The sequence below is a fragment of the Alexandromys fortis genome, unplaced genomic scaffold (genome assembly GCF_014885135.2).
Source record: "Alexandromys fortis isolate MF-2015 unplaced genomic scaffold, M_Fortis_MF-2015_v1.1 scaffold_37, whole genome shotgun sequence".
NCBI lineage: Eukaryota > Metazoa > Chordata > Mammalia > Rodentia > Cricetidae > Alexandromys > Alexandromys fortis.
The window spans coordinates 751480-774116 of NW_026067914.1; the positions used below are offsets into that span (position 1 = coordinate 751480).

At 42.4% G+C, this 22637-nt stretch overlaps 1 protein-coding gene across 1 annotated transcript in view; it reads left to right on the forward strand.

Annotated features, from left to right (window-relative positions):
- Oxct1 (3-oxoacid CoA-transferase 1) overlaps positions 1-22637 on the forward strand; it is a 109257-nt gene that overhangs the window by 77473 nt on the left and 9147 nt on the right. The window contains exons 14-15 of the mRNA XM_050139057.1: positions 11768-11857; positions 20313-20393. Of these exons, the coding sequence (XP_049995014.1) occupies positions 11768-11857; positions 20313-20393 (171 nt within the window). The remainder of the gene's footprint in view (positions 1-11767; positions 11858-20312; positions 20394-22637) is intronic.

Consider the following 22637-nt stretch of genomic DNA (forward strand, 5'->3'; position numbering starts at 1 on the left):
TTGTCACTGTTCCCAGCCTTTCAGTTCACAGACCTGTATGAGTCCCCACTGCCTCACATAAAGTGTTTTGAAAAATAAAAACAACTTTCCATGTTCAACCTAGTTACTGAGGGGGGAAAAAAAGAAAACAAAGCACACAGCTCCTTCTCAAATGTCCCTGTCTCTAATTAATTTCAAAGCAATCCTCTGAACCAATCTTGGTATTTGGAAAGATCCTTATTGCCACCTCATTGTGTGTAGTTTGAAGAAGAGCCAGCTTTAGTTTACAGCAAAACTCTTGGTTCCAAAGTCTACGAGTGAGACTTGATTTCCAAAAGTGGCCATTGCCTGTGACGTCAGGACCCCTGGTCCTTCCTGCATCTACTCTGGTCTTCCATATTCCTAGTTTTGCAGCAGGCCCACAGTTGTGGTCCTTCGGTGAAACTCCGGGAGCTCAGGCTTCACACTGGGAGTCTGCCTGCAGTGGTACTTAGGTGGCCTATGGTTCTGTGGTTCCCCACGTCCCAGTCACCAGAGTTAGATCTCCTCTCAGGCAAGATTTCACTCTTCACAGAGTAAGAGTTGCACCTGGAGTAAAAACAAGGCTTTTCTGACTAAGCCGGAGTGAGACCAGTTGGTCATGAATGTTCATAACCAACTATGCCCAGCTGGTTCCTCACAGTCCTCCGACTGGGCATCAGCTGAGGTGTCAACAGAGCACTTATAATTAATGTAGACGCAAATGATGTTGTAGTCTTTCATCCAAACCTTTACTTGCTTAATAGAGAACCCACATTTAGTGACTGCAGCATCATAATTTCTCTTAGTGGGCTTAAAAAATCTTTTAAATTATCTTCTACCCTGGTTTTTTTTTTTATATCCTTTATGCCGTGGATAAAAACCCTGTTGCTAGCTTCCCCGTATTCTTCAGTAATGTTCTTTCAGTCATCGTGCCTCTCGCTGTAAAAGTTCCATCCAGCTGTCAGAAATGGCAGTGTAATTACAATAATTCTGTAATGTGCTCTTCAGAGCTTTGCAGATGGTGGGAGGTGATGGCGAGGCAAGTGTGCCTCTGCCATGGCTCAGGTTCTCACGTCCTGAATCAGAAAAGAACATTTCGGAGACTGGCTATTTCAGATTGCAAAAGACAGCCATCACTTAATATTCCATGTCAATGACTTGTTCAAGAGACCGATGTGGCCTTGTATGTGCATACCCATAAAAATGTTCATTTTGTTCTAGCTGTTGTTTTGTAGGGATTATCCAAAGACTTCCTAGTAGAGACGTAAGCCCTTGAAATAGCTGTGTGATGGTGAATGATGCCTTTTAGCCCCTACACCCTCAAACTATTTAGAATGTGTAGTTGAACCCAGCACACAGAATCTGTGTGTTTATATGTCATAGTTGGTCATATGTGGATGATTTCATATGATTCTAGCACATTCCCCCTTGGTAATCTAGAAAAATTAATCCTTGGAATTTTAAATATGGTGCTGGTACCTATTTTTGTTTCTGTTTAATGAATGACTCTGGAATTTATTTATATTTTCACAGTGCTTAGTCATTCTAAATAGAAACACCTCATACATCTATTCTGAAACCCTTGCTCAAGTTCCTCCTGCCAATGCCTTTCTTTGAAGGTGGCAAAGCCAAGGTGGTAAACATAAGGCAGCTCAAGCGATGTTTATTTTCATCTCGCCATGTTGTGATTAGACTTGGTGACAACTGAAGCCACAGCTTTGAGCATAGCAAGAAATAGCAGTCTTTTTCTCGGACTGCCCATTTTTTTAGTCCAGAAAATAGATGAGACGGCTCATTTGTGACTTTGTGGCGAAGAAACTAACCTCCATAATGGGCTTCCTTTGTAGTGGCATCACCAAAGGAACACAGTCTCACATCCATTGTACCTTAGGAACAGAAGACACATTCTTCACTTAAGAAGAGCACATTGACTCCCTATTGTCAGCTGTGTTTAATGGCCTTGATGTAACTGATGACAGTTAATGTTAGATGTATTGGTTTTTTTTTCCCCTTGGAGTGATGTTTCATAAGAACACTGTAGAAGCACTCTTGGATGGTATTTACTCTTTTATGGTATGCAAGATTCATTGTGGTTAACAGTAGGACCCAAACTCACTTTTCATATATGAAGTTAGTTGATTTCTTTAGGATTCAAGCCTATTATATTTTTGCCATGTTCTAGTCTACATAGCCCGTTGTTATGGATTATTCCATAATAAATCAATAAAGATTCTGACCATGGTTTTAAAAGGCATCTTTCATTTACAGTAGGAATTGTTTATTAGGCTCACTTGAAACAAACAGTATCTTAAAGAAATAATGTAGTTTTGCCTTTATAGTTTTTATTATAAAGTGATATAAGCAGTTTCTATAGAGAATACACTTTCAGAAATTTGGCCTAGAACTATAGAATATACATGGCTGTAAAATTTTCTGTGTATCTAGAATATTTTAAAGTTGATACATGGTACTTGTTCTATAATTCTATCAATTAATTAAATTTTAATTTCATTTTACATTCCAATCACAGTTCTCTCTCCCAGCCCTCATTTCACCCTTCCTCACCTCCCCAGCTCTTAGTCTAACCCCCATCCGCTCCTGCCAAATGGTAAGGGCTCTCATGGGGAGTCAACAAAACCTGGCCCATTAAGTTGAGGGAGGACCAAGCCTCCCCCCACATTAAGACTGAGCATGGCATACCACCATATGGAGTGGACTCCAACAAGCTAGCTCATATCCCAGGAATAGATCCTGATCCTACTGAAAGGGGTCCTTCAGATAGACAGACCAAGCTACACAACTGTCTCCCAAGTACAGAACTCTTAATCTGACCATCAGACTAAGTTGGTTGGGGCAAAGGACACTAAGGAAACTAAGAGCCCTGATGGAGGAAGGTCATTGGTTAATTAAATAAAGAAACTGCTTGCCCTGATAGGTTAAAACATAGGTGGGAGGAGTAAACAGAACAGGATGCTGGGAGGAAGAGGAAGTGAGCTCAGACTCGACAGCTCTGCTCTGGAGCAGAGATGCCATGCTCAGCTCTCCCGGGTAGACACGATAGCTCTGCGCTCTGAGACACACGCGATGAAGCTCAGACCCAGGCTGGATGTAGGCTAGAATCTTCCCGGTAAGCGCACCTTGGGGTGCTTACACACATTATTAGAAATGGGCTAGTCCAGGTGTGAGAGTTAGCCGAGAAGAGGCTAGATATAATGGGCAAGCAGTGTTTAAAAGAATACAGTGTCCGTGTAATTATTTTGGGGCATAAGCTAGCAGGCGGCTGGGGTGCTGGGGTCGCAGCCCTGCCGCTCCTCTTACTACAGAGCCCTTGAACGGGCCTAAAGAACCAGGTCAGGCTTGATGCATGGGAACTTAGAGTGGGTAGGTTTCAAGTGGTTGGTGGGACATACTGTAAAATGCCTTGGGGATGTAAACTCCAAAGCTGCCCCCCAAAGCAGATAACTGCCAGAGAGCTCATTGGGTCCAGTTGTCACTGTGAAGGCAGGGATTGGGAAGGAGCCAAGTTTAGACTCTGAGGGTTAAAACCAGAGGAGCCCCAGGGTGGGTTGTAGCTGACAAGACAGGTCCATGCAAGAACAAGAATAAAAGTGCTTATTAAAAGGAAATGCCAAGTTTATTACATTTTGCTTTTGCAAAGGCCACTTTGTGATGGATAACTGATATTTATGATGCATAAGCAATTTTACCTACCTAGCAATAGAGAATTCAATTATATTTCCAGTCCCAAACTAGTTCATTTACATGATCAATTCACCTGTCCTGGGGAACAGAATTAAATCTGTGAGAGGGAAGTTGCTGTATTTCTAGGCTTTGAAAACTAGGTGTAATGCAAGAAGGAAAGCATTCTGCCAGAACCTTGTAAACCAAGGCAAACTGGAAATCCTCCTTGTCCCTAAAGAAAAGCAGTTATAACCTGTTTTCTTTGGGTTTCAACAAATGTTATCATTTAACCATCTTAGTTTGCCTCCTGCTCTTTAGCTGGGAGCATGCTAAGGAGAACTTTGCTTCCCTTGGGCATTGTTTAATAACGGGGAAGACAGAAATAAAGAGGCTTATATTTGGACTGAGGTGGGTACTTCGTGTTCTGGTGTTTAATACTGAGCAGCAAGTGCCAGTGTTATTAATAAACCGCACCGCAGCCATCCTTCCCTTGCTCCTCCAGTGAGTTCACATTTCCTACTGTGGCACATGCCACCACTAAAAGCGCTATAAATTGTTTCTGGATATGATTAAATGACTTCTCACTTCAGACCAGAATACTGAAAAGTAACAAATCTAGAGCTGATGCGTTGCTATTTATGGCCTAATGAAAAAGATGGTGTCATGAATAATTTTCAACATGTTTTGCGTTTTATTTAAAGCATATATTTTGCAGTACTCTCCAGAATATTCAAACTCCTTGTAAAGTCATCACGAATTACATGATCATGTCCATGTAATTTGGCTTACTATTTCTTTTTACATATAACTGAACATTTGTAGCTTGATGTATTACTAATTTTAATGTTAATACCTTAGGAGTTTTACTTTTTTAAAAAATTCTAACTTTAATAGACTATAGAAACAAAGCAGATGAAATACATTTAAAATATCGACTTGTAATTAAAGTCTATATTCTAGATTTGTATTGAAAATTCTAATGGTCTTTTATTTGTGATTTCTGCTGTGGTGCTTGTATAGCAGAGGCTGGGTGAGGAGTTATGGATGAAGGATCATAGTTGGAGCATTATCCTTTTAGAAGTGTTGTGTGGCTGTGGTGATGGAGATACCACATTTCTAGCTCATTTTATTGCATTCTTTTCATGCTTGCTATCAGGGTCAGCCTTTAAATGAAAAATGATGAAATGGCTATAAGCTGAACATCCAGCAATCATCTCCCCATTATGCTACATGGGACCCATTCCAGATCTAAAGTTGGACCATTCAGGAAATATGTGTTTGCTGATGAGAGTTTTAAAGAGGCCGGACTTGGTGTCACGCTGCCCGGTGCTCAACTCATGCCCCAAACCTCTTCTGCATTACAGGCCTATTTTTCTGCAAGTGACAACTTTCTCTCACGATTTATTTAAAGGTGCATTTTTAGTTCCTTAATTCCCCCTTTTTTTGTCTCAGCCTTTTGTTTTGCATGTTGAATAGGATATTGAGTTGCAGAGGAAGATGAGCGTGGAAGTTGAATTCCTTTTCAACTGCTCTCTCAATAAATCCACGCTATACAGTTGCTCACTCTCTTCCCTCAGTCATTCACAGAGAAAGAATATTATGCCTTCCTAAATGTCAAGCGATGTGCTGGGCGTTTGGGTAGAGCAGTGAGTTATGGAGCCCAACACAGTGTCTGGAAGTCATCATGCTCTTGCCTCTGAGGAGCTTTGCTGGTCCCCTTGCGTTTGCTCCATTATATAACTGACTCTAGTCCCACCTTGAGTTCTTTGCTATCCGTGTAACTTGGTCACCACATCATTGAATTAGTCACATCAGCTGCTGTGTCAAGTACGTCTTCCAGTTTCAGTGATCTGGCGCCCAAAACATTCACTCCCTGTTGGTGATGAGTAGTGGAATGTGGTTCTAAGTAAGTGTGCTTTGTTATACACAGCCGTGCAAGGACCCTGGATGAAGAGAGCCCATCTATATTCACCTTGCCTTCCCATGTCCATACTGTAGAAGGTAAAGGTACATGAAGAAGGCATACAAGAACTGTTGTGGGCCAGTACCTAGACGTCACAAATATTGCCTCTCTTTTCTCCCATTGTCTGGAATTCAGGCGCATTGCTAGTCTTCGCTGCGGTAGAGCTGGGAAATGCCAATGGCTGGGTCTCAAATGAAGGCTGATAAGCTGAGTTAAAGGGTGACGATGATGAGTATGCCTTAGACAACAGCTTTTCTTTTGTTCATGCCAGTCTAGATAGAGTCACTTGTCTTTCTTCAGTAATTGGTTCTGTTTCAGAAACCTTTTGGGAGTTCAGATGGGAGGAAACATCTGTTTTTCTTCCTCCGATGTGTCGAGCATACTAAAGGCAAAGAAAACCAGATACCTGAAAGGTTTGCTGTTACTACTGGATACACTTTGGTCTGCTCTACTGGTGAATAAGTTCTCTGAAACCCCGTTTTAGCAACATTGCTGTCTCCCCTTCCTCCCATCCCTTCTGCAGGCACACTTGCCAGGTGCATCCTCCGTGTTCTGCTCTAACTTGAACATGCCTGTGCCAGCCTAATTCCCTCATCCAGTTATTTATGGGTTAGGGGAAAAGGAGCCAGTAGGGAGGGAAGGACAAAGCTGAAAAGTCCCTGTAATAATAGAATTGCATACTGAAAGGACTCAGCGAAAGGTCACTTAGCTGCATCTTGGGGATAAGGGAGAAGTGCAGAATGCCGCTTTCAGAGAAAGAAAGCTTGCTTGGCCTAAAGCTTTTTAAAAATGACTCTTGGTTACTCTCCTTTAACTAGACAATGAACATTTAAAAGAAAAGAGTTCTAGTGTAGTATTAAGCTTATGCTAGGTACTCAACAAGTTGAGCTGCCTGACTGAAGACATACATGAATATCTTTGTAAATGTTTTGCCATACATTTCCATACATTGTCTTACGCAGGGTTTACCACAGCTCTGTGACAAAGATGCACCGTCTTATTTTAGTCTTATAGCTACTGAACTCGAATTCCAAGAGGTTTGCCTGTGTCACACAGAGGTTGACAGAATCGACGCAGGTATTCTGCTCCAATCTTGGACGTTTTGCACTTTTGGAAGCAGGCGCTCAAGTGTTAAGAATGGTGCCATGAAATTTCTAGCCTGTGCTTCCGGGGGCTGGAGAGCAAAAGATCACTTAACTGAGTGATGGAGGACTTCATATATAGCGAGCGAGTAGAGTGAGGGTTCTTTTGAATAGAGGCAAACAGGTGGCTTTTCTACAGTTGTATAAAATGCTATGTTTCGTACCCATGAGGGTCTCTCTAAGTATTTAACTAATTGGAGCGATTTCAAGCATGTGCATCTGGTTTAGTTAAATTGGGCAAGCTTCCTGTTAGAGGTTGTCATAAGATTTTAAATCTTTGTAATCATTGTGTCTCAAAATTTGCCTGTGGTGTATTCTAACCCAGGATTTTTTTTTTAATTTAAGGAATTTATAGCACATTAACTGGATTTCAGTTTTCTGTTTCTCTCTGTAACGTTCTCATCTTTGTTGAGCCGTGAAGATACTGGTGTTTTCTATAGACATGCGATGACCTGATGGCCAGTCTGTTAAAGTTCCGGCTGACGAAGGGTCACAGCGTTGACTGGAGAAGTTAGCATTGCACATCTCCACGTGGATATTCTGCATTGTTTCCAACTTCCCTGTCTGACCCCAACTGATCCTGCATCCTCCATGTGCCTCTGCCCTCTATTGTTGCCAGCTGCTACCCATCTCCTTGGTGGCAGGCTCTAAGCCACAAAGTAGCCAGCTGTTTCCTCCTTCTTTACGTGCTGTTCATCTAATTCATGCCGGCATCGTGCTGCGTTTGCCTCCAAGATGTCTCTGGAGTCATGGATTTGAGGTCTTGCTTTAAACCCTGGTGCCCTTTGTAATCTCTTCAGAGTTCTGAGATTATTGGAAAGTACTTGCTGACAAGTGAGCAAGAGGACTGGGCTTAAAAATAAATAAATAAGGGGTTTCAATGTTAGGAGTCCTGTCTTCACGGAGCTGTGGGAGGATTGATTTCATCATCTTTGGAAACACCTGTGTTTTCCAAAACTCTGTATCCAGGAGACCGAGCAGGCGGGCAGTGGGAATCTCTGCGTTGTTGAATTAGGAGCGGTGGCAGGGCTGCGTCCCCGGCACCCGGCCGTCCGCATGGCTAGCTTATGCCCAGAAATAATTACACGGAAACTGTATTCTTTCAAACACTGCCTGGCCCGGATAGTTCCAGTTCCTTATGGCTAGCTCTTACATATTGTTCTAACCCATTTCTAATATTCTGTGCAGCCCACGAGCTGGCTTACCAGGGAGGATCTTAACCTGCGTCTGTCTGGAGCGGGAGAACCATGGCGACTCTTCACACAGCTTCTTTTTCCCAGCATTCTCCTCTGTCTACTCCGCCTACCTAATTTTCTATCCAATAAAATGGGCCAAGGCAGTTTCTTTATTAATAAGAAATCACTCCCACATCATTTCCCCTTTTTCTGTTTAAACAAAAAAGAAAGGCTTTAACTTTAACATAGTAAAATTACATATAACAAAACAGTTATCAAGTAAGAATTACAGTTACAATATTTATATCTATTTTATCTCTTATCATAACTAAGGAAAACTATAACTAACCATTCTTCAACTCCATCAAAGACTCCAGAAGGATATAATATTACCTATCAAACAAGAAATAAGAAAACTCTAGAAATGACAGAGACATCTCGCTGCCTGGACAGTCACCCAAAGTTCCTCTGTACCGTTGGGGCATCCATCTTCGGCCTACAGGCCCATAGTATCCAGCAGACATTCTCATCAAGCAAGAAATTCCAAAGACAGTTCAGTCACTTTTTGCTGTGTCCTGCAGAATGTCTCACAGACTCTTTCATGAAGCAGGAACCCCAAAAGGTCATCTCACCTTTAGGCAAGTTCAGCAGTCCTCTCTCTGCGGGTTCTCTGTGTCCAGTTTATGCAACAGTCCAGGCAAGAGCAGTTTCTTGCCCAAATGGCTATCAAACTCCATAAGGATTCTCTTCGATGCCCATCTTCCTCTTGAAATAGATTGGTGCTGCCAGGAGCAAATGTGTCTCATTGTCATGAAAAACCCTAAGTTATTAAAATATCTTAAATGCCATATTCTGCAGCCTTTGAAAGATATGAAGAATGCCTATCTAACTAAAATATCTCTCTATATATCTAGAAAATCTAACTAACATGACTACAAGCTTAAGTATTAGCGATGATTATCCATTAACAACCTATATTTCCTAATTATACATTACATTTTTAAATGAACTACACAATCACAATACCTTAATCAAGATCAAAAATACATATACATATAACAAAATTGACCATAAAATCCATACCAATGCAAATTATTCATATCTATATCATATCCCCCTTTAAATGTAAAAGAACATTTATAAACAATATTTGGGAACATGGGCGTAGTTTTTTCTCTACAAACTGCTTCCTGCTGAATAGGGGCGTCGTTAATTAGGTTGTTCATGATATAACCTGTATGCTAGTTTCATCTCAGTTGGCAATTGAGCGAAGCAATTTTTTGAGGGTATTCACAGCAACCTTTCAGGAGGGCGTGGTCTATCATACCAAATCGGAATAGATGCAATCCACAGGGTCTCATCCTCTGCAAAAACAAAAGAAGACCCTCTCCAAAGCATCATATCCTTAGACCCAAATTCTGAAATCATAATACCCTTATATCCATTTTGGTTTAGATTGGCAGCCCATGTAATGAAATGTCTCTCTGTACTTAGCTCCTTCACAGTCAAAAATTTTAAAGAAAACACAATGTACATAATCCAGACTCTCTGTGAATTTTCCATTTTTACGTGGCTTATATTTCTTTATTTCTTTTAATCTATAACTCTCTGTACTTCTGTACTCTGTCTCTTTAAAGACTTTACCCTTTTTCTTTTTAAGACATTAACTTTATTCTTTATATTCTTTTTCTTCTCTTTCCCAAGCCTACGTACATTTATCCAACAGTGTCTGAATCTGTTTTATTGTGAATCTGTAATTTCTTTACTATACAGGAGCATTTCTTAAAATGTTAAGCATTTCTTAAAAACTTAAGTTGCACCATTTACAGGTAATACGGTACTGCCTGTGTCCTGCCCAGTCTAAACCTTAACTGCACGGTTTTAAGGTAATTACGGTAGTTCCTGCCTGAGATCAGCACAGTTCAGCATGGAGCAGCCGCTCCTGCCTCAGAGTCATTTGGTGCCCCTGAACCATTCACAGTTTCAGGCACACAGCAAGTCCACATTGGAGCCGCACTCAGCAGTTTAACTCTGAGACTGAGTGTGCAGCACAGAAACTCTTTTCATCCAAGTTACAGCCAAATCTGACATGCAGAGCACTGCGCAGTCTGAAAATGCGTCTCTGTATAGCGGCAGGAATCCGCCATGCTCTTCCGCCTGCCTAAGCCTGATTCTGCCTTCTGCCCAGGTGCAGGCGGGGAGCTCTGAGCCATCTGCACGGTCTCAGAGCACTCTCCTCCGATCCCAAGCGGAACACAAACATCCAGTCCCATAAAAGCCTTGAAATGCTTTAAAGCCAGAGTTCATGCTGGCAGCACAGCCCCCAGGAAGCCGCGCTTTAAAATGATGTAGCTTATTTTTCTGCTGTTGTAGCTGAATCAGGAATCTCTCTACAGCACGCCACCAACAAAACAGCAAAAATCTGTGTTAAACTCTCTCTCCCTTATTTTTAAGCCTTCTCAGGTTTTTAAGTGGATTTAGCCCATCACGTCTGGGCGCCATCTGTTGAAATAGGAGCGGCAGGGCTGCGTCCCCGGCACCCGGCCGCCCGCATGGCTAGCTTATACCCAGAAATAATTACACGGAAACTGTATTCTTTCAAACACTGCCTGGCCCGGCTAGTTCCAGTTTCTTATTGGCTAGCTCTTACATATTGTTCTAACCCATTTCTAATATTCTGTGTAGCCCACGAGCTGGCTTACCAGGGAGGATCTTAACCTGCGTCTGTCTGGAGCGGGAGAATCATGGCGACTCCTCACACAGCTTCTTTTTCCCAGCATTCTCCTCTGTCTACTCCGCCTACCTAATTTTCTATCCAATAAAATGGGCCAAGGCAGTTTCTTTATTAGTAAGAAATCATTCCCACATCACTGCGTGTGCATGGCACCTAGAAGGCGGTGGATCAATGAATAATGAATGAAGATGAAGGGGTGCGTGGGTAGGGATAGATCAGTGATGGCGAGACGGTTCTGAATGCAGCTTCTGGGTTCTGGTTTTGCTTGACTGGAATGTGGTTTTCCTTTCGTTCGCGCTTTCTTTTCCAGGCGCAAGATGAAGCTCGAGAGGTAGACAGACAGAACCACCTTCATTATTAGTCCCTGCTGGAGAGTGTTTTTGGTGCCTCAGCCTGCTAATATGAATCTGTGGGAAACCCAGTGTGCCTTAGAAAGTGTCTGTGATGAAAAATCAGTAACAGCAACTACCTGTTTAAAAGAAGGAAGTGGAGGTCGTAGGTGTCAGGTTTCAATCGAATATTTTTGCAAGAATTCTACACAGGTTCTTATCTTGGTTTCTTATTCACTGATTGTTTTACTACCAATAAGTTGTCAACAAAATTGTATTAGTAACACTTAGTCGTTACGTGAGGTTATAATATTCACCCTGGGAGCTGGCAAGATGGCTCAGCAGCAGGTTCAGCGCCTGCAGCCCAAGCCTGACAGGCTGGGTTTGATCCTGAGAATCTCTGAAAATGTGGAAGGGAGAGAACCAGCTCAGCAGAGTTGCTTTTTAACTTGTATGTGCACGCCATGCACATTTGCCTCTGAGTCGTTCCACACATACACACAATAACAATAACCACATCAGCGACAAAAATACATGTATTTTAAAACGTCATTCTGAACTTCGTCCTCTGACCACAGGCTAACAGAATAACAAAAGTTCAGGTTCCAAAGCTTCAGGAACTGAGTAGTGATGGCCAGTAAGTTTTTCCTGCGGTGGCTTGTTCTGGCAAGTTGATGGAGTACTCCCTCTGTGATGGATGTAAATGGTTACACGGCTACTCATTTTCTGTTTCTGTTTTACAGGGGAAAATGGTGAAAGGAATGGGAGGAGCCATGGATTTAGTGTCCAGTTCCAAAACCAAGGTGGTGGTCACCATGGAGCATTCTGCAAAGGTAACACGCTGTTTCCTCACAGTTCCGAAGACTCGCAGGCCACTGAGCTGCAGTGCGCCCTCTGTTTAGCTGGGGTTTTAGTTTTCTCTGGCTTACTGAAGGTGATGGCCCTTATGTTTTAGTGGGAAAGAACAAAGAAAGATAGGAATTCATTACCTGGCCAAATGCTTGTTCAACTTTGAGGGAATCCAAGTATCAGGGAATTCTTTGAACATTTTTCTCGTGTGTGCATGCAAAGTAAAAGCTTTAATTAACAGTCTCTGAGGTCAGTGAGAAGGTGTTGAGGCAGGTGTATGGTTCCTGATCTAAGGCAGTTATAGTTGTTGCTCACCATGTCCTCATGAGGAGCCCAATAGAATGTCGGTCTTAACAGCAGTGCTTTTCAAGTGGACAGTGTGGGCAGAACATATGAGGGAATGATGACCATGGTGATAGCAAGCATCCTCGCTCTGGAAAGCATGTTTTTAACAAATTATCAAATAGTTATGAAGTGCCTCCTAGATGCTGGGCGATCACAGCTTGGAATTGGCAGTGATCCCCACATAAGCCAAAACCACCAATCTAAGGGAGTTGGTTTTTAGTCTTCCTTCCCCTTACTTCCTATATATAATAAAAACAGCTAACATTTATTGAGCTTTAACTGCATGCCAGTCATTTCGGTGTGTTTGTGTGCGCATGCCCATGAAGCTGATAATAGGTCCCTTATTTTTTTTTATTACATTTATTTATTTTTTTATTCCTTGTGTGTTTGTGTGTCCATGCATGCACACCTGCATCCACTTGCCACGACATGTAGATGGAGGTGAGAAGCCAACTAGCAGGCGTTGGTTTAGGTTCTGGTGATTAAGTTCAGGCTGTGAGCCTTGAAAGCCACCATCTTTACTACCCACTGGCCCATCTCTGGGGCCTCTAATAATAGATTTTCCCTTCCTCCCTCCCTCTCTCCCTTTCTCCCTCCTGTTTGTGTTTTGGTTTGTTTGTTTATTTATTTATTTATTTATTTATTTATTTATTTATTTATTTAAGATTTCTGCCTCCTACCTGCCACCGCCTCCCATTACCCTCCCCCTCCCCCGATCAAGTCCCCCTCCCTCGTCAGCCCAAAGCGCAATCAGGGTTCCCTGCCCTGTGGGAAGTCCAAGGACCACCCACCTCCATCCAGGTCTAGTAAGGTGAGCATCCAAACTGCCTAAGCTCCCACGGGATCAAAAACCCATTGCCATTGTTCTTGAGTTCTCAGTAGTCCTCATTGTCCGCTATGTTCAGCGAGACCGGTTTTATCCCAGGCTTTTTCAGACCCAGGCCAGCTGGCCTTGGTGAGTTCCCGATAGAATATCCCCATTGTCTCAGTGTGTGGGTGCACCCCTCGCGGTCCTGAGTTCCTTGCTCGTGCTCTCTCTCCTTCTGCTCCTGATTTGGACCTTGAGATTTCAGTCCGGTGCTCCAATGTGGGTCTCTGTCTCTGTCTCCTTTCATCGCCTGATGAAGGTTAATATTCAGGAGGATGCCTATATCCTTTGGGTTCTCCTTCTTATTTAGCTTCTCTAGGATCACGAATTATAGGCTCAATGCCCTTTATTTATGTGTTTTGGTTTTGGAAGCACAGCTTTAGAGTAGTGAGGTCCTTCACTGCAGGGCCCAGTCTTCTAACAAATGGAGCTGTTATTACTATTTGCTTACCTCTTAACCTCTTTCCTGCCCCGAACCCATCGATCTGAGGATTTGTGAAGTCACTATCGGACGTTCACTTGGTTTGGCCTGAGGTTTTGCTTTGTTAATCCCGCGAGGCTCATTAATCTAAGTGGAATGGTGGTGTGCACACCGGGCCTCATTTAGTGACACACCACCCGATAAGAGCGTGGCGCTAGATTTGCACTTCACTTGCCAGCTGGGGGAGTTCTTTTGCTGGTGTGTGCTGCTGTGGCATGCTGCCCTCGTGAAAACTGCCCTACATGTAAATTTGCACAAGTTGTTTGTGTAAACAGTGAGCAGTGGGGCATGAAGGTGGGATAATAGAAATGGAATCAACACAGGTGACTTCCGTGAGATGCCTTGCACGTCATCGAAAATGCTCATTCCAGAGGCGGAAGAACGCGAAGTGTCAAATCAAATAAATCTACGTTCTCTCTGGAATGTAACGCCTATTTGGAGGAAACTCTGTCCAGCTTCCCTTTGGTTCTTACTTTAATGTTGATGCATAGGCAGTGGAGTCTGCCTTATTGTGTGTTATTTTTATGTTATGCATTCATTTTCAAAACATTAAGCCTGTGTTTGGCAAATTTGCTCTCTCTCTCTCTTTTTTTCCCCTCACCAAAGTCGTTTCTTGTCCTCAGCTGGAATTTCTGATAGGGGGAAATAAATGTTACTTCTGACTTCCAGCTGGCTGAATCCCCATTAAAGCTTGCCGCAGAAGCCAGAGCGTGTGTTTTCCCTTCCCCCTTTCTTCTTTTCTCAGTGAGAAATGGGGTTGTTTCACACTTGATTTGGAGTGTTTTCCACAGATACTTTCATTCGAACAAAACAATAGAAAAATCTACTTGTGATTATATTTTTTCTTCAAAAAAAAAAAATCGGAGGGAAGGGTTTCTTTGTTAGACAGTTTCATTCTGTAATCCGGGCTTCTCTGGAATTTACGCTGTAGCCAAAGCTGGTTTCACACTCATGGAGATCTTCCTGCCTCGGAGTACTGAGACTACAGGCACGAGCCACTGTACACAGGTGTGGTTATAATAATCATAAGGGACTCTCCACACATAAGAGATAACCTCCAAATACTAACTAATAGAGGGAGCATCTGTCCTTGTGTGTCACCTGTGGTCCTGGGTGTATGATTCTATTGGGGCTACTACTCTGGGCTCACTGTGAATGGCACTGTGTGCACCTCACCACTTCCTCCCTGAATCCTTGACTTGAGTGAAGGCTGGAAAAGGGCAGGTAGGGGTTTTCCATCCCCACAGCTAGCCACCTGTCCTTCCAGGCAGCCAAGTGAACTAACCCCCGCAGGTGTATGAATTCAGGGTGCAGAGGTCACAAAGGGATTCCAACATGAGAGAAAGGTGTGATCTCGTGTTCTCTGTTCCTGAGTGGAGCTTTTGTTTCCACCAGGGTCTGGACCACACTGGGTTTTTGGGTGTGGCTTTTCTTTTCACTTGCTCACCTGTAGGGTTATGGTGCATCCGTACATTGACTGACCTTTAAAGCCTGTTTTTATTAATACTAAGAAAACGGAGTTACCACTGCAATTTGTGAGGGTGGAGAAATTTTCCTACTTATTCCCGGGCTCTGCTCTCCAGATGCTAACAGTTACAGGATTTGGCCATTAAAGAGATAGTGAAAGTCTGGCCATGGTGATGATCCCGTTGAAGAAAGGGGACTTCTATCCTAAGACCTCAACCCTGACACTTCTTCACAGGGACATGGCTTGCCATATCCATTGTCTCAGTGGGCTACTCACTCCTTTGAGGGTGTCCCTGTGGCCACAAACTGTTACTTCATCGACAGATAAAGATTGATAATAACAGCAAAATTATCTGTGCAAGCTGTTTCCACCGGTGCTCTGCAGGCTGTTAGGATCCACTGAGGAGATATGGGAAAGGCCAAAATGTCCTATGAGGATAAACTTGGTGAGAGCAAGTTCTTTCTGGCCTTTCTTGTCTGGTATTTGGTGTACCTGATTTTCTTTGTTTAGCCAATCCATTTTTATTATGCCCCATATCAGTCACCATGGTGACCTGACAGTCATGTGATCAGTAACACAAACAGCATTCCCCGATGAAGTGCACGTATGTGTAGAAAATAACCCTCTTGCTTTCTTCATCATGGTGAGGGGTGGCCAGGGAGAAGGCACTAACAAGATGACTAACAGGCTTCTGTGATGCTGTGTTGAGGCTAAAGAGAGATCTGATATTGGATTCCTTGTACTAAAGACTAAATATTGGAGAATATTTAACTTCTTTTTTTTCTTAATATTTATTTATTATGTATACAATATTCTGTCTGTGTATATGCCTGCAGGCCAGAAGAGGGCACCAGACCCCATTATAGATGGTTGTGAGCCACCATGTGGTTGCTGGGAATTGAACTCAGGACCTTTGGAAGAACAGGCAATGTTCTTAACCTCTGAGCCATCTCTCCAGCCCAGAATATTTAACTTCTAGTATTAAACCTTGAGCCCTGTGGTAGGTTATGACAAGCTTTGGCAACCAGGAAGGAGCAAGTGGAAGGTGCAGAAACTAGTTTCATTTCTCCCTTTGAAGTTCTGTGCTTCACACTACAGGCCTGATATGTCTTTGCCCCATCCTTTTGCTGTTCTCCTCAAATCTTGTGACCCCCTTTCAATCACTTCTGTTAGATGAACTTTTGTTGAGCTCAGAGATACTGGAACTGTGCAAGTATATTCCTGAGAGCCAGAAAGGTGCCCCCAGGCAGTCCGCAGGTACTTAGTCACAAGGTATTTTATAACTCCAATTCTGTCAGAGGTCTCTGAATCAGGTTGTAATATCCAGACAGCATGTATGGGTCACTGAGGTTTTCTTAGCGCTCTTTTCATCCCTGTAGATGCAGAGATGAATGGCGTCAGCCTTGAGCAAGCTCAGAAGCTATTAGGAATTGATAGAAGATGAACAACATACCATGAGGAGTGGGAGGAAGGAAACGTAGAGCATCCAAAAAGGCCATAATACTTGGGAGGCCCCTAGGGCACTGGAGTGGATACTGTGTCAGGATTATTGTTCTGAAAACTAGAAAGGCTATGGCCGTTTGAATCTGAGGTGATGGGATGTAATTTGGAGTGTTTTCCCAGTAGCTGGTATCTTGAGAATGATCAATTCCTAGAACATTCTGTTGTATGAAAAGAATGAGCCGATTATGTGAGATTAAGTGCACTTTGATGTCCTAAAATGCACTGTTATATTAGCAAGAAATATTATCATTTAATCAGAGTTGTTCATTACTGCAAAATGTGGTTCTAGGATTTCATATACAAATCTAAAGAATTAAATAGATCTCAAGGAAGCAAGTACTAGAAAGTTCTGAGGCCCAGGTTATTGAAAACTAAAATTGTAAAGTACCTAAGGTTTTGAAGAGGAGAAAGACGTCAGGGAAGTAGTTGAAAGTAATAGAGTTTGGGAATTAATAAAGGTTATGATGAAGTCTAGTGAAATCAAGAGCTCTTAGTATTAGGCGAAACCTCTTTCTGAAGTCCTGCTGGGTTGTTCAGGTCAGGACTGAGTTCCTTGCTCCAGTGATCCTCTTGCTTCAGCTTCCTACGGCATTGGGCCTGCAGGCATGGACCACTCACTTAGCTTAAAACGTTTTAACTCTTATATTTTGTATGCTTCTGCCTTTTCTGAACTGCCTTTTGGAGAACATGAAAAAGAATCAGAATGATGACGATGAACTCCAAATCCCGGGTTCTGTTTTTCAGCATCAGTTCAAGCCCTCCTAGTTCAGCACACCTTCAACACATCAGTGAGTTCTTTAGGATCAGGAAAGCAGATCAAGGCAATAGGAGATTAGCAACCCAGAGAATTTAAAGTCCAAATAAACACCTCCAGGTTCCTATTAAACGAGAATCCTGATCTTTGACTTCTCTAATGTTTTGCATGCTATACCGACCGTCTCTGTTGGAATTTATTTTTAACCATTCAGAATCAGCAATTGTTCCTGCTTTGTGACTCACCAGTGTATGCAGTTGACATGCTCCACTGATGCACAGCCCAGCGTGCTTAGGGAGTGTGCTAAGCTGGGAGTCAGTCATGGTTGGGCTTGAGAGCTGACCTATTGCTGCATTGCAGTTGTGGCTTTTTTTTTTTCATCTTTTTGCATTATATTTTTTCTCTGTCCTTGATCTCTGTTATATCTTGGAGCTAAATGTGAATGGATTCACCTAGCTGTGTTGTTCTAACTGTACACATACACCAGGGGCTGCTTTCCTAGGCGAGCCTTACAGTTTGTCCCCAAATAGGTACCATTTTTCATTGGGTTCTGCGGGCCTCAGGAAATTAATTTAGGCCATTTTTTTTGTCTATTTCTGTGTCAGACTTCATGTAGGGACTTACAAGCTCATAACGAAATTATTGGTAGGTTATATGAATTTCAATTATAAATTGTATAAACAATTGCAGTTAACATTTATTCTTACTAATGTTGGATGGCTGGATTTCATTTAAATCTAATAATACGGTAACATGAGGCGGGCAAGAAAGTATGAACACACTGATCTGACACAGATAACGTGAAGGATCAGGTTTTGTTCAAAAGTTTTTTGGTGCGAAGTCCACACCTTTCCTATCTATGCTATGTTATTCATGTAGAAAATAGTTTATAAAGGTCTCCGTTGATAGGGCACCATTAACACTGTCAGTTGAAATTCATCATTTCTCCTGAAACAGAGTTGCTTGTTCATTAAAATCCCCAAGGCTGCCTTCACTCCGAGTGCGGCTCTTTCTCAAATAATGAGAACTAAGTGAGGTCCCGGCAGGAAGTGGCCCTCAGAGGCCTACAGACTTCTCACTTTGTGTGAAGTCACAATGCGTTGTGTCATGTCTTATCTGAGCTGTATTCTATAGCTGATGGCTATAGAAGTCCAGTGTTCGTCCCCTAATTTCAGCTGTTAAATTTAGCTTCCGTGACATGCAGGATGTGAAATCTCACACGGGAGGTGATAGCAGAAGAGAAGTGAAGGCGAGGTTCTCGGTCTACATCTGTAAATATTTTCTCACATACCAAATCTAGAAACAACTTGGTTTTGAAGGTGTAATATTTAGCTACTTAATATGTAGTCAACACTAGTTTTGACTAAGTTAAGGCTATAGAGTTTGTCTTTAAAAAAAAAACAATCCATCCATCCATCCATCCATCATCCATCCATCATTCACCCATCCACCATCCATCCATCCATCCATCATTCATCCATCTATCTATCTATCCATCATCCATCCTTTCATCCAGCATCCACCCATCCATCCATCCATCCATCCATTCAGAAACCTTAGAAAACCTCTTATGCCTTACACTGCCTTACATGTACCGAAACCTTTTTAACTATAGGTGCATTGCAAGGTTGACAAGTTACTACAAAGAGTAAAATTATAATTAGATCCTGTTAACTGAAATTCATTGCCTCTAAACATGTAGTTGGTTTGACACCAGTCTGGGGAGATATCTGAGCGAATTCTTAGATGGATGTTTGAGCAAGCAAAACAGGCAGATGGCTGATGATGGTAGTGACATCATTGTATTTGGTGTGTTTAGATCCAAAAGAAAGCAGGGGCATTATAATGTTTTCAAGACAAGACCTGCAGTGTGCTAGGCCAGCCTTCAACCTCAAAGGAGATGTTTATTATGTTCCTAGTGCTCCATAGTACTAGTAAAAGGGAGTTGAATCATCACTGGAAGAGGTCAGAGCTGATATTTCAGCTGGGCTTCTCAGAAGCACCTGGGAAACCACTTCTACGTTTGGGGTTAGGATGGGTCTGGGGAAGGGAGTTACTGGGTAAAACCTGACTTTTACTCAGTCTTTCTTCTGTTTTATGTTTGAAGAAAGGGAATTGTGAGTAAAAGAAATTTCAACAAGAGAAAGTTCATTTAAACTGGGTTATGTGTTTTATTAATAAGCAAACTAGAGCTCAATCTCAAGGAACAAATATGGTCACAAGAGAAAGAGAATATAGCATACTGGCTGAGCAGTGGTCTGTTTTGCATGGGCATTAGGTAAGAGTAAAATCAATTCTGATGGTTGAAATTAGCAACAAATTGTGACTGAGAGGACTGAAAATGATGGTGGGGACTTTGGGGCTGCAAATGGAACTTGTAAGAGAGTTAAGTGCTCATGTACCATAAAAATAAGTGAGTAGATAATCTCTAAATTGATAGCAGGGGATAAATAGCATGCTAAATATAATGTTTTCAATGTAGGAGAAAATGCATGAAAATATGGAAGAAAATTTGAGGTGTTTTCCTATTGAAAATTGAAGCAAGGCATTGCTATTTTCTGTGCATCTGTTACTTTTTTAACAAGTAAGATTAAGTCTGTTTTAGAAGGAGATTGAGTTTCAGGTTCGTTTTCCATGTATACTTCCTACTCTTGGCAAGTAAGTACAGATGTTTTTTAAGGGGGCCATTCTTTGGGAGAGAAAAATGAGAATATGAGAGTTGGAACTACACATTAGGGAGTACAAGAACTGAGGCTTGGGAGTACTCACATGTGGAACAGGGCTTCCCAATAAATCTCTTATGCATTTGTTTACTTGTAGGGGTCCTGCCTATGTTATTCCAGGCGTGGAAGCTGACTTGAGAGAGAGGAGAGCTTGACTTTGCAAAGGCTTAGAAATAGTCTATACTTAAAAGTCAATGTCTCTGATCATTTCTGGTTTTCCCATAGTTACAACAATTCTAAGCAGGAGTTACCCTCTGAATAGTATTGTTGATGTTTTCTTGTTGTTCTTTAAAACAGGGAAATGCACATAAGATCATGGAGAAGTGTACGTTACCGCTGACGGGAAAGCAATGTGTCAACCGCATTATCACAGAAAAGGTAAAGGACCTTCCTGCTTCTGGTTCCGTGCACATCAGCTCCCTCCTTATTTTATTTAGAGGCACATGTGAGGCTTTTTAACAATTACCGTCTAAAACCATCTTACATCAGTAGCTGGAAGATTTGGTTTGCGGAAGTGGGGAATGGGAAAATGAATGTCTCTAAATGTAGGCTTGCTTGTAATACAATTCTCAGGAATTGCACACACGAAGTGGAACTCTTATCCTGCGTAGCTTTCCGTTCGCTCCAGACAGACGAGGGCTTTATTGGTCCTTAAATTTGGATGCTTAAGATAGAAAGATGTGTGGTATATGTAAAGTTCGGAATGTACCTTACCTTTCCCCTCTTTCTTTCTTGTCTGACGAAAATCACAAGAATAAACTGTTGGGTTTTTATTTTAGGAAATTCACCCACAACTGAGTTTGAGTCACTTGGGTATAAGTTACAGTATACAACCACAATGGCTCAAGACATACATCCTGTTTCTTCCATGGTTTCTGGCCTTTCTCTGACGTGGACTTCAGAGCATACCCACAACTTCTATGCCTCTGTATTTTGTTTCATAAATGGAAACCTTTGGCCGGTTGTACAGTTAAAGACTGCTCGTATCAGAGAAGTATTCCAGACACTGTCCATAGCCAGGTTCTTCTCCCAGATTGGAACTTGGGATGTGAGAATGGCATGGGCCCCGTAAATCATCCAGGAAGGAGGGGACAGAATTGCCTGTTTGGGTTTTCTCCCCCTTCTCAGTGATGCCTCTCTTCTTTTGACCAGAGCTGTATGACAGTTGTATGTCACAGTGTCTGGCTCCCTTACAGGTTGGGAAGAAACATCCCAAGGCATGCTCTAAAGTAGGTTACATATATAACACTCCCCAGAAGCTGCGCTTTCAAGGAAGGTTCCATCTGCTTGGGTATTCCTGAGACTGTGTGGAATTCCATAAATGTGCTGTATGGAGAGCAAGTGCATCAAAGTCCTTGTTATTCCTGAATCTCTCTAAACTATGGACATGGCCTGTTGAGAAAACAGGCCATTGCTTGGCAGTTAAGATGGAGTCATCCTCAATTCCAATTGCTTTAATACCGTAGTAATGCTTACCAGAAATCTTCCAGCATTGGTCCCTAATTGGATGCCCCTCCCCCTTCCCTAGTAAATCTTTTCCCTACTCCCCTGCCCTTGGCCTTCCAGGTCTTCTCCCTACAGAAGTAGAAGGAGGAGACCTTCTACTCCTCCTTCTGCTGTCTTCCATTTCCCCCATCCTGGAAGCCTAGCTACAGTTTCCACCTGCATCACAAAGGGGCTTCTCACCCTCTTAGTGCACAGCAATAGCATCCTCATAGTGGCCCACTGTCCCCACCATTCACTGTAGCGCTTTCCATCTGATACTTGCATGTCCCTAATATAACATTCATGGGTGCTAAGCTTAATGCCATTTCGAGCCTCTTTTATACTTACTTTTTCGGTTCTTGTTGTTTCATTCATTTGATAAACTATTCTTTGGAAGACCTTCTCTGAACCAGACTGTTTCTATCAATGACTTACAAAAAGAAGGAGGAGGTTATCAACATTCATTGAAAGACACATTCCATAGCATTAGACAGCAGGCATCCAGCATCTCCAGCAGTCAGAATAACAGACTCCATAGAAATCACAATGTGATGCATATCAGATGCCATGCTAGGAACACATGTGGTAGCCTGGTAACAGTTCCAAGGACTACTATTGGGTGGCATCATACAATGCATTTCCCAAGACACACATTTTATAGTTAACGTCTTTCTGACTTAAGACTCTCCTGCCTCAGCAGTATTAAAATTCTAGGAACTTTGTTGCATTCTCCCCGGACCACAAGCTTCTGGGGCTACACATTCTCCACCCCTCCCTGGAATGCTTCATCCATGCATCCATGCATCCATGCATCCATGCATCCATCCATCCATCCATCCATCCATCCATCCATCCATCCATCCACTGCTTCCTGTTGGCCTTCTGTCTCAGGCATGCATCTCTCTGTTTCTCTGTCAAGTATCTCTTCTCCCTCCCTACATGCCTTGAGAGTACTTTCCCTGCATCTTTTCACTTAGCCTAACTTAGCACTGACAGCTAAGTATTGAAATGACCTCTAACCTCTGCCCGTTTCCTTCATTGCTGCTCCTGTGACGCTTAGCGTGGTAACTAACTTGAACTCGATCATCTCCTTAAACAAAGGTGTCATACTTATCCTGCTGAGGAAACTGATAGGTT